This window comes from Pteropus vampyrus, unplaced genomic scaffold (genome assembly GCF_000151845.1).
Source record: "Pteropus vampyrus isolate Shadow unplaced genomic scaffold, Pvam_2.0 Scaffold269, whole genome shotgun sequence".
Taxonomy (NCBI): Eukaryota; Metazoa; Chordata; class Mammalia; order Chiroptera; family Pteropodidae; genus Pteropus; species Pteropus vampyrus.
Genome location: NW_011889050.1, coordinates 1,308,056 through 1,326,232, shown reverse-complemented (window position 1 = coordinate 1,326,232; position 18,177 = coordinate 1,308,056). Strand labels below are relative to the sequence as shown.

Here is an 18,177-nt window from a genome sequence, read left to right as displayed (position 1 = left end):
CTTCATCTCTCAGTTCTACCTCTGTAAGGCAGAAGCTGTCGCAAACGACAGGTGAGCAGGCATAGCTGTGTCCCCAAACAGCGGCACAGAGACCGGCATCAGGGGTTCTATGGGCCCTGCCCTCCTTCTCTGCTGGTGTCTCACGGTTTCCACTCTCCTTCCACTTGGGCCTGACAGGATTCTTCCCACCTCCGAGCTCTCGGATGCCCTTGTGGCAGCGCCCCCCGCCCCACCATGGGAGCACAATGCAGGGCAAGTTCCCTAACAATTCTGGAATCTCTCCAAGGAGTGGGACCACGGGGTCTGTGCTCCCACAGCAAGACACCACAACTCAGCTGGGGCTTGGGGAGGAGGAAACCTTTGAGAGACGTTCCCTGAAAACTCGCGCTTCTAAAAAATGAGTGTATCTCACTAAACTGAAAAACACCAAAGTCTTTTATGGCACCTGACACTTTGTACAAAATGGAAAAAAAGTATATTACTGCCATGACTCAGGAATTTCACCATAGATTGATAAATATTCCGGCCTAATTTGCTCTTTTGTTTTGCTTTTAATGGCTTTCTGATTGTAAAAATAATAACTGGCTATTGTTCAGAATAGAGAAATTCAAAAAGGTATGACGAAAAAAATTAAAATCACCTATAATTCTACTAGAAAATATATATGATATGTGTAGCAAAAGAATGAAATGAAATATTGTTAGTATATTGTTCTATTTCTTTTATTCTTTTCTATGTATAAATTTACATATATTTTAACAAATTTGGGATTCTGCTGCATAAATATTTCTATCTTGCTTTTTTCATTAAATGATGAGAATTTTCCAACAACATTGTCACATTACCTTCAAAGCCCCCAACCCCTACAGTCTGTTCTCAGTACAGTAGTCAGAGAATCCTGTTGGATATATGGCAAATGTCCCTCGGCTGCGGTTGACCTCCCATCTCCCTCGGAGCAAAGCCAAGACCTTTCAGAGGCCTTGGGCCGAATGCCCCCCCATCACCCCCGAAGCCATCTTCACCCAGGAGCCTGCCCCAGCCACTCTGGCCTGCTTGCTCCTCAGACGCACTAGCCTGCTCCCAGCACAGCCTCTACACCTGCTGTCCCCACCCACCCTAGCACTCATCCCCCAGATGTCAGCAGGCCCCTTCCCATGCCTCCTTCAGTTCTGTCTCCCAGATCATTTTCTCAGTGGGATTTTCCCAAGCCACCCTAGGTAACTGCAACCCTCCCCACCCCAGCATGTCTTCCTCTCATACTTTTCTTTCCATATGACATACTAAACATCATTATTTACCTGTTTATTCTCTGAGTCTCTATGGGGGCGAGAGTTCTTCCTTTTCTTCACTGATGTACCCTCAGTGCCAAGCAGGGCCCCTGGCATGCAGTAGGCATCTAATACATGTGTACTCAGTAATCAGACTCCCTTCTTCTGTAGTACCACCCCCGGTGGTTTGGGAGTCTCCTCCAGTCAGTCCACTTGGGTGTGCGCCTTCCAGTCTCATGTCCCTGCTGCCTGCTCCTGAAGCACCCTTAGCAACCCCACCCAGATCCTCCTCACCATCCTCTCCAGCAGTTCGACAGAGCCCATCTGTCCCCTGCTTAGGAGTTGACAGAGGCTTTAAGTCACATACAGAATCCTGTTCAGCCTGAGGTCCCCACATCCTGAGCCACTTACTTCAGGCCCTGTACACACAGCACGTGCACACGTGTTCTTCTAGCCTGCACCTCTCCCCTGCCCTGAAATACTCGTAACACTTTCGGTCCATGTCCATAACCTCTGAAGTTAGGTTTCTTTCCCACTTAGCCCAATTTTTTTCTAATAGAGATTTCATTCAATTTGCATTTATGAGTTATGAATATCCTTAAGTCCCTTTTGTGACCATGGACTACATCCCTGAGAAAAGTTCTCTATGAGAAAAAGCCTCACCAGCCACATATTGCCGTGCCCACCTCACACCTGTCAGCAGGTGCCCAGTGAGTGAGGTGAACTGAGTGAGCTCTGAATGGGAACTCAGACTCTAGGCTCAGTCGCATGTTTGGAGTCCCACCCCAAGCACACCCTCCCCAGGCAGGCTCCCTACCTTCTCTTAGCTACTGGCTCCACCTGCGGAAAGGGGTATGTGTCACAGCTCCCTCAGAGGGTGAATGAAGGCCCATGTGGACAAGTGCTGAGCACGGCATTTACCTCATGCTCCATAAGTAGGTGGCATTGACAACCCATGCAAAGTTAGTTCCAGTCATTCATTGACTAAGTGTTTATTGAGTACCTATTATGTGCTCAGCACTAAGCTCACTAACCATCTGTGAAATGAGGCAGTTGTTTGCAAGAGGCCCAAGGAGGCTCTGATTTTCAGAATTCTATATCAGCTCTGAGGTCTCAATTGTCTTGGAGTTATGGGGTTTTCCTTGAGATCTCAGTGAGACAGTGAGACAGAGAAAGAGACAGAGGGAGGGTAAAGGAGGAGAGGTACAGAGAGAGGGGGAGACTGAGGGAGAAACAGTGGGAGAAGCAGAGACAGGGAGGGAGGGGAAGGAAATGCTTGTTATCTGGAGGCTCTCTAAATGGTTGAAGGCTGTTTAAAGGTAAGTGGTGATGAAGTAGCAGGTTAGAATGCAAAGGCCGCAGTAGCAGAACAATTCGGCAATGGTCTGGCTGGCTAGTGTTCCAAAAATCACAGCCAAGCATTTCTCTTCAAGCTTTGGCCACATGGGGAGCCTGCCACAGGGCCTCACGATGGGGGTTGATTTCCTGTCCCAGAGACACTGCAGATGCACAAATGTCCCACCCCCCTTCCCAGGTACCTAGGACTTGTGAAGAAAGATGAGGCTATGAACAGCCCCCCTCATGGTCATACACCCTAGTGCAGCCGGCAAGTATGTTCAAGGACGGGCTTCCCCAGAGGGGAGGGATGTTTCCAAACTGTGTCCTATGCCGGAAGCCTGGGCCCCCCGCAGAAAGGCTCCCAGGCTGTCAGGTCAGCGCCATGCGGTTGGCCAGGGAGCTGCTCCTCACTGCACCTGGCTGCACTGGACCTGTGCAGATGGGAAGAAGAGGGCTTTTTATTTCTCGTCCAGCAAATGTCTCTCTTCCCTCCTCAACACCAGTGGCTTTCAGTCTTTTTGGACTGAGACTCACGACAAGAAATGTGTTTTATATCCCTACCAAATGCACATATACCAGTGTGCACATGGGACTGAACAGGTGCTTCCTGGAACTGCTTTTCCCCTTAGCACAAGTGATGCTTTTGATAGTTTTCTCTTTTAATCTGATTCATTTTTCTAAAAGATGCTGGTCAGGATCCTCTATATTGGTAGTGTGAAAACCAGTGGTCTCAGCTAGAAATCTCCAAAGTGGAGTGCATACAGTTCTGTGAATAGGAAAAGGAAATATTAGAACTTCCATTCAATTTTTTACTTAAAATTTTTGTAATTGTTAGCTTCAATTTCTGTAGTGTGTATATTTTATAATGGATGTAGTAACACACTGGCATTCTAGAAAATATATATAACTTACTGGGGTGTATGCCCAGAAATGCTTTATTGGTGGGGGTCCACATCAGTGAAAAGGTTAGAGGCCCCTGGACTGGGTCATTGCCGGTGGCCTGGCCCGGGTACCTATTGGTGAAGCTGCCACCTACCTTCTGAGTTCTGTGCCAGCCATATCTCTTTACTGTGCCCCTTCCTTCTTCCTTAGCCACCTGTGATCTGTGACTTCTAAAGCAGAAGAACCCTGTGAGACTGTTTACTTCAGTTATCTGTGTAAAAAGGTCAGAAATGCATGTGCAAGCATATCATGTAGGCAGGGCATTCTTCCAGGATTTAAGCATCTCTTTGGGAGACCATAGGTTCCCCTGCCAATGCAAGATGTTCTCTGGGAGTTCTGCAGAAAATGGAGAATAAATGATCCTCTTCCTGTTTCCTATACTTGGCTGAAAAACAACAGTTTGGAAGACGCTGTCAGGGCCAGCGGCAGGGTCACACAGTTTACACGTGAATGCCACTGTCTTCTGCATGAGATCAAAGGGTGGGGGCAGGTCAACAAAGTGGTCCATAGCTCAGCCAGGTCGCCCTCCAGAACTGCTAGCACCTCAGAGGCAGGTGAAACCACCCCTACTGTCCCCGTTTTACAGGGGGCTGCTGGGATGGCATGGTCTCCGTGACAAGAATCCTGGCAGCTGGCCGAGTTGGGGCTTTATCCATCCTGAGAACATGGTGCTGAAGCAAATACCACTCCCTCTTTCCATCCTCTAATTGTGGACAGCATTTCTTCCAGACCCTTGCCTAGACTCCATCTTTACGTGCAAGATTAGGCGACTGTCTATGCAGTTCAGGTCTATACCTTCATGTCCTTTTTCAAAATTTATTTTTCAGTTATAGTTGGCATACAATATTATATTAGTTTCAGGTACACAACAGTGATTAAACATCTATATACCTTATGAAGTGAGCACCCTGTTCAGTCTAACACCCGTCTGACACGATAGTTATTACAGCATTATTGACTGTGTTCCCTGTGCTGTAATTTACATCCCTGTGACTATTTTTATAACTAGCAATTTATACTTCTTAATCCTTTTTCACCCATCCCCCAACACCCCTACCATCTGGTGACCATCAATTTGTTCTCTGTATCTATGAGTTTGTTTCTGTTTTATTCATTTATTTTGTTTTTTAGAGTCCTCATATACATGAAATCATATGGTATTTGTCTTTCTGTCTGGTTTATTTCACTTAGCATAATACCCTTTAGGTCCATCCATGTTGTTGCAAATGGTACAATTTCATTATTTTTTATGGCCAAGTAATATTTATCCATTTGTCTATCAGTGGGCACTTAGATTGCTTCCATATCTCGGCTATTGTAAATAATGCTGCAATGAACATAGGGGTGCATATACCTTTCAGATAAGTGTTCTGGATTTCTTTGGATAAATACCCAGAAATGAAATTGCTGAGTCATATGGTAGTTCTGTTTTTAATTCCTTGAGGAAACTCCATGCCGTTTTCATAATGGCTGCATCAGTTTGCAAACCCACCAACAGTGCACAAGGGTTTCCTTTTCTCCACATCCTTGTCAATACTTGTTATTTGTCAATTTATTAATAAACATTCTGACAGGTGTGAGGTGAGGTGATATCTCATTGTGATTTTGATTTGTATTTCTCTGATGATTAGTGACGTTGAGCATCTTTTTATATGTCTATTAACCACCTGTATGTCTTTTTTGGAGAAATGCCTAGTCAGATCTTCTGCCCATTTTTTAAATCAAATTGCTTGTGTTTGTTTGTTTGTTTGTTTGGTGTGAAGTTGTATAAATTCCTTTTAAATTTTAGATATTAACCCCTTATCAGATGTATCATTGGCAAATATCTTCTCTCATTCTGTAGGTTGTCTTTTCATTTTGTTGAAGGTTTCCGCGATGTGCAAAAACTTTTTAGTTTGATGTAGTCTCATTTGGTTTTTTTTCTTTTGTTTCCCTTACCCAAGCCAACACATCAGAAAATATATTTCTAAGAGCAATGTCAGAGAGTTTGCTGCCTATGTTTTTTTCCAGGAGTTTTATGATTTGGGGGTCTTACATTTAAGTCTTTAATTCATTTTGAGTTTTGTTTTGTTTTGGCATATGATATAAGAAAGTGGTCTGGCTTCATTTTTTTTTTTTTTTGCATGTATCTCTCCAGGTTTCCGTTAATTGAAGAGACTGTCTTTACTCACATTGTACATTCTTACCTCCTTTGTCATAGATTAATTGACTATATAGGCATGTGTTTATTTCTGAGTATTCTGGTATTTTTCCATTGGTCTATATGTCTGTTTTTATGCCAGTATCATGCTGTTTTGATTACAATGGCCTTGTAATTTGCTATCAGGTAGCATGATACCTCCAACTTTGTTCTTCTTTCTCAAGATTGCTTTGGCTATTTGAGGTCCTTTTTGGTTCCATATAAATTTTAGGATTAATTGTTCTAGTTCTGTAAAAATCCCATTGGTATAAGTATTGCATTGAATCTGAGGTTTGCTTTAAGTAATATGGACATTTTAACAATGTTTATTTTTCCAATCCATACACATAGTATATTCTTCCATTTATTTGTATCTTCTTCAATTGCTTTTTTCAATGTCTTATAGTTTTCTGGGTACAGGTCTTTTACTTCCTTATTTAAATTTATTCCTAGGTATTTTTTTGATACAATTCTAAATGTGATCATTTTCTTGTTTATTTTAATTGCTGGCTATTTCTTGTTTTAAACCTCAATTATTTGAAATTTTGCCCCAGTTCACCAGCTCCCTTTGGCAACGCCTCACCTGTATACTTCAGTCACCTCGAGAGGAGCAGCAAGGCTTGAGTGCAAACCCGGGGAGGACAGAATGGAAAAGAGGCAACTCTCCTGCGCCGGGTGGAGTGTGGGTCGCATGTGGGGCTTTTTAGCATCCGGGGACAACTGCTTCTTGTCTGGGTTTCCAAACCACACTACCGCGCTCTGGCAATGCTTACCGCTTTGTAAAACGAATGATTCTGAGGATAGGAATTGCCTCAAGGGTGAAGTCCCTCCCACAGCAGGTACACAACAAATATTTGTTGAATGATTGGGACAATATCAATCCTAGAGTACTGGCACATGGTATTACAAATGCCTAGAGTTCAACGTCCTCAGTAAATAAAACTTTGGCATTGTTAACAGCTTTGAGATCACCACTACATAATCGAAACAAAAGGAAGGAACAGAAAGTCTCCCCGCCTCAGGAACTGTTGCTGGAGTCCTCCCAGTGAGCTAACTTGCCTGAACTAATTTTTATGCCATGAAAAAAGGGTCTGATTTCTTTCTTTCTTCCTTCCTTCCTTTCTTCTTTTCTTCCTTTCCTTTCCTTTTTTTTTTTATGCCTACAGCACTCGGTCTTCTTAGGTGGTCTCCCATCCAAGTACTAACCAGGCCTGACCCTGCTTAGCTTCTGAGATCAGACGAGATTGGGCGTGTTCAGGGTGGCATGGCCATAGACAAGGGTCTGATTTCTAAAGACCCACATTTGAATATCTAAAATGAGCCCAACTCCCTCTAACTGCTAACGGCAGAGATATACCTCAGTGGATATGTTAATTTTTTAACCTAAACATGTAAAAAGATCAGAAAAGCATCCCATACTCTGCAGTAAAAAGAAATGATGACAGATGCAATGAGATGTGGTAGAAGAGGTGTGAGCATCAGTAGTGGAGCCACTTGTTAAGTATGTGGTTTGGAACAAGTCACTTAATCTCTCTGAACCCATTTCCTCATCTGTAAAATCGCCATGTTGATATCACCTCAGAAGTTTAGTATTAAGGTCATATGAGCCTCTGTGGTGACAACGGTGGATCTCAGATGTTCTTGGCTAGGGGTCTTCACCAGGCCACTTGCTTTGACCAGCTCCTTCAAAGGTCCAGAGCCCTTATTTTGGTAGCTTTTCTCCTCAAAGGCTCTATCTGTGTTCCAGGTATGACCTTTAGGGAGGAGGGTAAGGGGTGCCAGAGTCGAAAGGAAATCATTCTGTTTTCGCCCATCCCCCACTGGTGGATTTGTCCTGTAAAGAACCGAAGTGTTTTACAACCAAAACGCACTGATCAGTGCAACTCAGCCTCCATTTCCTGCTCATCTGCTGAAGCAGAAAGTTCCTGAGATTTCTCCCGACAAAAGTTTCAGGCAGGTAAAGGCCATTCTTCATCCTCTCCTGAGTTTGTGATGCTCTAAGGAATAAAAGGCCAATTACCAGGTGCAGTGACTCACCCTGCATTCAGCCTTCTGTGGAAGGAGTAGTGCATTAAAGGTCATGTAGGCAGAAGCTGCCATCTGGTCGTGTGGCTATTTTGTGGATAGGGCAAAGCCAAAGTTGCAAAGCAGTGTTCTAGAAGCTCACTGATCAAATTGGGTCTGTCAGGGAAAGCAACTTTTTCTCCTGGGAGCTTACAGGAATGCAGAAACTTGGGTGCCCTCCGTGCCCTCCCAGACGTATTGAACCAGGATCTGCATCTTTAACAAGCTCCCTGAGTAATTCAATGCACACTGAAGCCTAAGCTTCTTTAGAGCAGGCTCTCATGTTCACTGTAGGATCCCCACTACCTAGAATAGAGCCTGGGGCATGGCAGGTGCTCAGAGATTTGTTGTATCTGAATGGCGCATCCATGAAAAGATTCATCAGTTGCCTTCTTCTAAAATTTTGAGCACTTGCTCTCTAGCATGCCTGTCCCTTGGCTTCCTGGATTTCCATGAAAGGAGAATATGCTTCCCTCCCTCAGGTCACAGCCACAAGCCTGTGCAGCTGTGTTGAGACTGGGTTTCTTACCTATGGGCTAGGACAGGGGATGCTGTACACATCTATTTCTCTGTCGTTTTTCCTAAGAATTGCCAGGTGCCTCTTACCCTAATGTCCTTCCTTTCATATTATATCTGATATCCTGTATGTCTGGTTTTCCAATTGTATTCCTTTTTAAAGAATTCCTCCTGCACACATTGAGTTTAAAATCCACTCAATCAGAACGAGCGGTTTCTGGATAACCGTGCCCAGGTCCTGCACTTTCCAGGACCAAGCACCAAAATCTAACGCAGCCTTGGGCTCTCCAAGGGGGTCTCATGGCTCACATAAGCTGCCAGAAGGAGAGCCTTCTTTATTCAACCTGGTCCCCAAGTTCCAATGCAGCTGGGATACTACAACAAACTCTAAGAGGCCATTCTGTGGAACTGTTTAAACAATGGAAAGACGAAACTCTTCAGTTCTTCCTATATTTCTAGATGTTTCTGTGGTTGATGGAAAGAGTAGTTGTGGAGGAATATCACATTTGAGCTAATAAAGTTGGTGAGACAAAGTCCTGGAAAGAGGGTTGCTAAGCCACTGAGGTAGAACACAGAGTCCCTGATAGGGGAGCAGCCTTGGCTGACTGTTCCTGTCGCATTGGCAAGACTGGACCTGGGGTGGAGGAAAATGTACCTGACTGGCTGAGGTCACCTGCCCTGTCTGGTGCCATGTTCCCAGGAGCATGTAGATGGTGAGTCGGCCCCTATAAAGGGACCCCACAGAGCAGGAGGGAGCAGATCTGTGATGGGTGCCCCCTTTCCAGGAGCCAGTGACAGCTCTCTGATAAATGAACAATCTCATCAAGACTTTTAAACATTGGGGCTACCACCTTATTTTCATTTTGTACGGAAGTTGAAAATGTGTTCTATTTCCATCAAAAACGATCAAAATTGGAGTTGTTGGGTATGTTAATTAATAACTGATTTTTGTGTTATATGGACAGGGAAAGCACAGTTCGTGTCTGTGTGCCTGTCTGTGTGGGTGGGAGAAACAAAGAGGTAACTGCCCACAAGCGGACGGAGCAGCAGAGCCCATTGCTTTCCAGATGAGCATCTTCACTGGGAAAGGGGAGCATCCTAAGGCAAAAAGTGCTTGTCCGCTTCACTATACCCCCACCTGTTTACAGTAGGCAGTCAGCAGCCACTCACAAAACATTCTAGCATTCTGGTTGTAGGGCAAATGAAGGAGAAGCCTCCCGCATTCATTCACCATCTCCTCGGCTCTCCCCCAGGACACTCAGGCTAACAACCAGGACCTACTAGAGCCTGTGAGGCAGAGCAGCAGGGTCTGCTCAGGGGAGAACAGAGCCACCTCGTTTCCCCACAGTGTGGAGGAGGCTTGCGGGCAGGCAAGAGGAGACTGTGTCCAGAATAGGAGGAAATGGGAAGTTATGGCTGCTCCGAGCAGGTCTGAGAAGGAAACCACTGTCCCGGGAAGATGCCAGCAGCTGGGGTGTCCTGCAGTAATGGGTCCATGAGCGTGCACATGTTCACCCAGAGAGAGGCTTTCCAACTGGAACAGCATTGGTGGCACCAGCTGCCTGGTCCAGCCCTGAGCGTTGTGAATTGCAGCTTGTTGGAAAGACAGTGGCAGCTTCCCCGGACAGTGAGCTTTGCCTCCATGACGGAGTCCTAGGCTATAGCAATCATCGTGGATTCTACCGCACCCACGGCCTATTTGCCACTGCGCTTGTCGGAGTCTAGCAAGCCAAGGACTCCAGGTGTGGGTGGTCAGTTACTTGGCAATTTTATAGCTCTCCAACAAGAAGCCACTTGTCACCAGCAAAGATTCAGTAAAGAAGATAAAAATGAACCGTTTCTCTCATCAGGAGGCATTTCACTGGATGTCCCCTTGCCCCCTGCAGAGATGTTAGGGGCTCCGGAACTACTGATGAAATGTTGAGAATTCACCGTTTGGAAGCAGTTCTTTCGCTACAGTTTGTGGAAAGCACTATCTTTAAGGGAAGTGTATTGGCGCTCACCACCCACTGGGAGCTTCGGATTCTTAAGGAGTGAGTGAGAAAGTCGTGATAGCCCTTCCCCTAGCTCTCCCTTGAGGAGAAGGCCATGTGGTCAGCTAGGAGCAGCCCCTAGGGGAGACGTGTTGAGGACAGACAAGTGCTGGAGGCAAGCTGTGTGCGGTGATCGGACAGCACTGCCAAGGGGCCAGGCTATGCAGTGCTCTTGGAGCACTGATCTGTGCCTCAGCTCCGATCATGGCTCTGTGTGTCCTGATGTGCGGGCACCTGGCCTGTTGGTGCCTAGATTTCCTCATGTTGAAGATGGAGTTTCTGGTACTGACTCAGAGTCATGGGGGAACTAAGTAGCCAGTTTAGGTCTGCTGCTTTGGGGAAGGATGGAATTATTTTAGCCCAGCCTCAGGCATATTATTTCTATATAATAACCTTCCAAATGGAGACACCTGGCAGGTAGTGTGTAGACCATATTCCAATGCTGATAAATGAGAGGCATTTTGCCTTCCTGCTTCTCTGTTTTGCTCTTGGCCCTGCAGGGTGGGTGCAGAACACTGGGGTCCAGGCTGGCCGGCTCTTTGTAGCACCCCACGAGGATTGTGGGAGGGAACAGGCCCTGCTTTGTCCTTGGAGCTAGCACTGTGGAGGAAGCAAGTGAATAAAAGCCATAAAATAGAGAAAAACAGCTGAGCCTGGTTGGAGGAAGCGTTTCAAAGGAAATAATCCTGGATTTAGATCACACATTTGGGGTCCTGGAGTGAGTTTTTCTTGACCTTCCTCTGAAAAACAGGTATTTGTAATGAAAATGCTGACGCACCGGGCCATCGGAGGCATCGTGTGTGATCTACATAGGTGAAGCGTCCTGTGCTGTCACTGCTTAAATTCAGCAGGGCTTTATCTTTTCTTTTTTTAAACTTGCCAAGACACTACCTGCTGCAAACCTGAGTAGTGTGTTGAGTGAGAACCTGGCGTTATTCTCCACTGGCACAGGGCTGAGGGAACTTCCTAACCCGGGCCCCAGGCGGGCTCCACTGTGTGATGACTTGGCCCTTCCTGGCCCAGCCCCCACCTGGCTCTGGCACACATTCCAGGCTCAGCTGAGGACCTGGGTGTGGCTCTTGCACAGGGCGACCTACACATCCACAGTGGGCTCCAGTGTGCTTTTACCTGCCTGCAAGGACTTCCCACCTTTGTGGATTTCCTTGAAGCACTTCCTCTCCCTGCTCCCATCTGAACCTTATGCACCCTTCCAGACCTTGCTCAGTCTTGCTACTTCTCTTTCACTGTCCCTCACCCCTGCCCAGGTGGGCCCTCTCCTGGACATTCCATGCCATAGTCTCATCCTGGCAGAAAAAAATGTGGGTGTATAGTCCTGACCAAGCCAAGTCCTATCCCATGCCCTAAATAGGGGACTGCTTTCAGGGCCACTGCTGATTTCATGGCATTCATGTAAAGAAGAACTGCTTGCGGAGAGCCTAGGACAACCAACTCTGCCTGGACACACTGAAACTCTGGGTTTCTGGGCTTAAGGCCCATTGATCAGCTCAGCCCTGCTAACCCCCAGCATTAATCTGTGATGGGAATGTTGTCTCTATCTCATGTTCACGGTCGTCATCCAAACCTCCTCTACATTATGGGAGGACTGTGGGGTGCTCTTCTGGTAGCATCTGGAGGGCCGCAGGGTCCATTCAATGTCAGGGCTGCCTGAGATGGTATATTTCTTTCTACCTCTCCTTTTTCTTTTCTATTATGTGTCTGGGGCGTTGTACGGGAACACATCAGTTAGCTCTGTGCTGTCAGTTAGTACAAGTCTGGTCTGCCAGTGATAGCTAAACAACCTGACTTTGCAGGCCTCTCAAGGAAAGGCATGCCTGCACCTCCCTCTCGGGTCACACAGAAAAGCCATGGCTAAAGCCCAGATGTTAAAGTAAATTTTAGGAAAATGGCACTTTTTCAGAGTGGAGGGAACTTTCTACTTCTGAGCCTATTGAGAAGAAATCAGTGGGTTGTAGTCGGCCCTGTCCACCTGCTGGAACCCAGGCTGCTCTCTCCTGGCTGTTTTCACCTGTCCCAGGTCAGGACAGGGAGAGCCTCAGGCTTCACTGCCAACTGTGCAGAGCAGGAGCTGACAGCAACTGTTCTCTGGGCATCTCCCCATAGGGACCACACAGAGCTTATGTCCATAGGCTAGAAACTTGGGAATATGGTGTTCGGACAGAGAAAAAGAGAGAGCAGGGATGACGCCTCAGCCAGCCTTGAGAGTCCAGTAGGCAGGCCCTAGGCTCTGCTCTGGGCCATAGCGGGCCTGGCTGCATGCTGGCTCTGTCAAGAGGCTGAGTTGGGGCACTCAAGCCCGCTAGTGCAGTTGTGACTGTGGCTTTTCTGTCCAACACCAGTACAGCCAAGCCACATGGGACAGAGACCTATGACAGGCTCCGAGCCCAGGACACCCACACCTGTCGGGGGAGGGGAAAACAAAAAGCAAGGGCTTGAATTCCCTCATATTTAACTCAGTGCTTCCTGAGGTAGGTCCCCAGAGGGCTAGCTGGCATTGACTCAGTTTTTTTCTGTTAGTGTTGAAAAGATGAGGCAGAAAGAATGGAGTGTTACAGGCATTTATCTAGCATAATGGCATTTATTTAACCCATCTGGTGGAAGTAGTCCCAAATGGATTCCCACATCACATTTTCTTCCTGGCCACACTGAACACACAATAACTAGCTCCCTCCACTTTACTCTTTCAATCTCTGTAAGTTCCACTTTTAGGCATGAACTTAGGTGAAGCCAAGTGCTGCCTCAGAGGGAAGGGGTTCCGTTGTACACTCTAAATGAAAAACTTGTCCCAAATTTAGAAGTCAGGGCGACTTTATGGCTCCTAGACAGTGAACTGACCCTTCATCTAACCTGAGGCCCTGCGGGTCTCCCTGCTGGAGCTTGGGGCGCCTCTCCTCCCGCAGCCCTTCCAGCTGCCAGCACAGCGTTGGGACGGAAAGCTGTGTTAGCCACCAGAATGCTGGTGCTCATCCCACCTCTCCTGATGGGCTTGGCATACTTGAGCCCTTCCTACCTTCTCCGATAAGCTCCACCAGGATCAAACTCCTCCCTGTAAAAGTGCCTGCTGTTTTGTGGAGCAGGTGCGGGGAGAAGGGAAGGAGTCGTATCCAGGTCCTTGCTGGGTCGCTGACAGCGATGCAGTTTGAGTCCTCACAGACTGGGGTCAGGTCAGCTCTGCGTCTTGACTGAAAGAACATCCACGGCCCCTTTGCTCACCCAGCCACTTCCCTGCCACCTGCTGTCACCAGTGATTAGAAAGTACATTCTGGTCACATGCCTGGAATTCTCCTGCCAGAGTGACCGGATCGTACAAGGCAGGCTGGGAACCTGTTGTCATGGTGATGTCGGCCATTGGCTGGGCGTTCCTTGCTCCTCGCTCTCTGGTCCCTCACTCTTTGCAGGTTTATACCTTACACCTCAGAAATGGGCAGCCCAGCAAAAGATCGGGGCTATACTGGGGCTACACGGGGGCCGCCGTGGTAGCCAGCCCTTGGAAAACACAGCTGCTCCAGAAACCTTTTCAATAAAATCTGCAGACGTCACTCCAGTCAGTCATGTTTTTCACTGCACCATTCATATTGGATGCCCTGTTAGAAAGATCTGACCGATTTGAACACATTGTCAGTTTTGAAATGCAAACACAGGCTGGGAGAGCTCAGAGAGCTGGACGTCGCATGTGATCATTGTTTAATGAAGCCCCCCCCTTTCCCCCTTTCTCACTTAGCTCAACGACTCTGCCAAGCAGCTTATTGAGATGGACAAGCCCTGCCCAGCTGCTGTGTCTGGCTGCCACGCCTCATTGTCCTCTGACCCTGGCGCAGTGGCCAGTGTGGCCCCGAGTCCCACTTTAAGCAGCACGGGGGCGGTCAGTGCCTTTCAACAGCGTGTGGACAGCAAGAAGAACGCCAAGAAACGCCACTCCTTCACTGCGCTCAGCATGACACACAGGTCCTCGCAGGCTGCCAGCCACAGGCATTCCATGGAAATTAGTGCTCCAGTTCTGATCAGCTCCAGCGATCCCCGGGCGGCAGCCAGGATCGGGGACCTGGCTCATCTGTCCTGCAGCGCTCCCGCCCAGGTAACATCCTCGGGGCGTGGACAGGGCGGCGCTGGGCATCCCTCCCTGGGGCTGGGGGCTCCATCCTCAGCTCCAAGCTCAGCATTCCTTCCCCTGAACTGGCATGACGGAGGCCAAGGCAGCACACCCTTTGGGGTGAACTGCGGTCTTTCTCCCTGGCCTCACGGACTCCCTAAAGCCTTGGTGGTATGTATACCTGTTACTACCAGAGAAAATATGTGACAGATACTCTCGATGTTCAAGGAGGTGCTTTTCAATGGTCCATGATGCAGCCTTTGAATAACTGGCTCACCCTGCAAGAAAGTTTTCCCATCTTAGCATTCAGTGTATCTCATTGTGTGGGGGAAAGCCTTGGTCTCATGCTGGGACATTTTTAGCATGTCTAACACTTGTCAACATCCTTCCCTTTCAACAAATAGTGAAAGGGCCAGAGCTCAGAACCAGAACTGGCTACACTGCTTAGTACTTTCATTATTATTTTTACGGATACCTTCCACTTCTAGATATGGCACTGGTTCCACTTCCACTGTAACACAAAGGAGAAGATTAGAGATGAGGGGAAGCCGGGGAGAAGAAGGGAGGGGAAGGACCTTATTTTTAATCAGCCAGTCAGGGCCACCGGGTCTTCGCGTCCTGTCATTTGTGGGTACTGAGTCTAAGGCTTACCACCCTCAGTGATCCCTAGGGGTTCCAAAAATTGAGCAAGCAGGACCCGTGAACATTAGCAGAGCTCCCAGCACTTTCCTTCTGCCCCAGGACGTGTGTTCTGTGGCCGTGGGTGTCCTCTCTGCCTCTCCCTCCTCCCCTGCCCTCGGCCTCTGAGTTAATACATCAGAGGGGGTTCTCTCGGCTTTGCAGTCTGGCCCTACTGTAGACAGCCCCCAGAGCAGGAAGAAACCAGGTTTTTAAAAAATTTGTGCCCCACTTTGTTCCACAAAAATGTAAGTGCAGAATTAGCTTATTTCAGGGATAACTGGTATCCTGGGACTCATTTTCATCATTTCCACTTGAATTGAAAGTTGTGACAGAGCAAGAGGTCAAGCAAAGCAGTTTCCACCTCTCTCCCCATTCTAATTTAATCCAGCTATTGAGAGCTGTAAGGGGTGAGGCTGAGCAGCATCCTACAGACCCCAGCATGCTGTTCATGGTCAGACCAGCCCCTTGGCTCTGCCACTGGTCCAACACCGCCTTTCTGGTTCTGTGTTTCTTTGCTGGTCTCGTGTGTCACACTAAGATAACCCATCCCCTGGCCTGCCCAAGAGCTCACCCAGGGCTGCTAGGGCATGCCAGACTACAGGTCCTACTGTGGCCACAGTGCCTCCTAGGTCTTCCTTCCCACCAGGCTGGACGTACTCTGGGAGGGGAACCCGGTCCCAGAGTTCTGTGCTTGGGTGGGCAGACATGGACTTTGTGATCATGCATCTGAGAAATGCATGCCTTCATCCACAGAGGCCTCCATGTGCCAGGCTGGCATCATGGGAACAGGCTTCAGGTTGGCAGAGCAGGGGCACCCAGGTTCCTCGGTGCCCAGGGGGTATGGGGCAATACTGGCCCCAAGGAGTGTCCAGCCAGCCCCATGTCATCCATAGGCCCCTCCAGACTTGGTCTGACCATCCAGTCTGTGACACAAAATGTCTTTACTGACAGGACACAGTTTTGGCCCCTGTGAGATGACAAGGCTGGTCATCTAGAACCTAAGCCAGCTCTGTCTACTCATGCATACCCCCCACTGCACACCCAGGGCTTCTCAGGCCATGAGGGGCAGAGGTTTTATAACCTTGCTCATGGGTCCCAGCAAGTTTTCTACTGGAGCACAAAGGCAACTGTCATCATTGATAATTATTGAACCTTCATCAAACATCGCACAGTATTCTTTAGAAAGTTCCAAGCAACTAGCCTTTCTGCCCTGGAAAAGCTGCCAGCTGGAATGGAAAAGGGGTGGTTGGGCTGGGCTGCACCTGTGTTCCTGCTCCCAGCCAGACTGCTGTACAGGGCCTCGGGTAAGTGGCTCCAGCTGAGTCCTTCTGTAAGACGGGTTCTGATGTGACCCCTTGTTGGTGACTACAGATCAGAAAGGGCTGCCTACCATGAAATTATCCTGCTATTTAACTGATTTGATTCTAACAACCTGTGGTGGAACATGACCAAATATAAACCAAACACGCCCACGCTGGTGGCCACATACAAGCATTGGTGTGGCTGTGCCATGCCCGGGTGATCTCCGAGGACACGGGAGCCCCTTGGTAGCTGAGTTCAGGCTGGTCAACATCACTGATTCTTCTCGCTCTCTTTTGCATTTCTTTAAAATTAAAAGGAAGTGCGGGGATTGTGGTTTCTATAGAAATGGCTCTAAAATACAATAGCTGTGACAAAATGCAGTGAGTATGGTTAAGCCTAAAGGCTCGTGGTCCTAGCAGCTCAACCTGAGAGCCTCCGCTGCACGGCTGCCTAGGGCCCTATCTGTGCTCTGTGCCTCTGCCAGCTGCTCCACCCCTGCCTCCTCACCCTTCCGCTCCTGACCCTCCCCTCCCCTCCCCTCCCCTGCCTGGGCTTCCAGCACATCTCATCTTCCTTCACTATATGGCACACCTCACTATGGAGAGAACCAGTCCGTTTAATTATTTCTATTCATAGATGAAGACAACTGAGGCCAGAGGGTATAAGTAACATCTCCGTGCTATGCTCATCCAGCAGCCCTCCCCGCCCCCTGGCTCCTGTAAGGAGTGGTCTGGATAGGAGTCCAGAGCATTGAAGTCACTTACCCCTTCAGCTTCAGCTTCTGTATGTTCTGGGCTGACCTCAGGCTGAAGGAGAGGAAGCAGGAAAATGCCCGCTGATCCTTGAAGAGAGCAGCTGCAGCTCTGCGAAGGAGGATTTGCCTCCCTTCTTCCCTTTCTTTTCTAGACTAGGACATGACACAGTGCCATGTAGGGCAGAGAGTCCCCTGCTCACTGGCTATATCACCCTAGGAGAGTTGCTGAGCTTCTCTGAGCCTGTAAAGTTGCTATTAAGTGCTGAGTTCAGCACTCTTCTTGTACCTCATTACCCAGGAAAGCTGTCAGTCTTTTCTCCCAGAGCCTCAGTGTCCTCGCCTGTTAAATAGAGTGATAGTGGTGCCTCCCCAGCTGACTTGCGTCAGGATGAAATGAAAGGGCATGGGGTGGCCTCCCCTTAGGTACACATGTCAGTGTCGTCTGTGGTGATTCTTTCTGTTGCTCAGAGAATCGGGGACCAAAGCACAAGCCCCAAGATGTCAGATATGATACTCAGGACACTGGCTGCCTCATCCATTCTAGTCACTGCACTCTGCTCCAAGATTCTCTCTCTGCTGTGGCACCAAGCTGAAGGGCCTGCCGTCACAGAAGCCTGGGCTCAGTTTGCATCCCCATGGGCCAGTTTCTACTCCTGACTGTCAGTGCTTGCTGGTCTGCTCCAGTGACAGCCAGTGTGTGGTCTAGTACCCTTGGCCTCGTGCATCTACTGCCAAAGGAATCTGAGGTGCCCATCTGGAATACTCTGCGGTAGGTTCCAGCCTTGGCTGCATGTCATTATCACCTGGAGGACTGAACCAGTTTGGCTGCCTGTCCCCCAGGACACTCCTGGCCCCGCTCACTTCACCCTGAAAGCAGCTCAGCTGGGGAGGTGCTACTCTCGCTTCATTTAATAGAAGAGATTGCACAGTTTTTCTGGGTCACAGAAGTGGTAGGTCCAAGGTGTGGTCTGGTCTGGGCCTGGGGACTTTAG

General features: G+C 48.3%; 1 protein-coding gene and 1 pseudogene across 6 annotated transcripts in view; one reads left to right on the top strand and one right to left on the bottom strand.

Annotated features, from left to right (window-relative positions):
- Window positions 1-18,177, top strand: part of SH3RF3 (SH3 domain containing ring finger 3) — a 380,077-nt gene that overhangs the window by 261,148 nt on the left and 100,752 nt on the right. For 5 of the 6 annotated variants that reach the window (XM_011375283.2, XM_011375281.2, XM_011375282.2 and 2 more), the window contains one exon: window positions 14,080-14,433. The exons of the other annotated variant lie outside the window; for it this stretch is intronic. In XM_011375283.2, the coding sequence (XP_011373585.1) occupies window positions 14,080-14,433 (354 nt within the window). The remainder of the gene's footprint in view (window positions 1-14,079; window positions 14,434-18,177) is intronic. 6 annotated transcript variants of the gene reach the window in all.
- LOC111729559 lies at window positions 6,885-7,003 on the bottom strand (annotated as a pseudogene).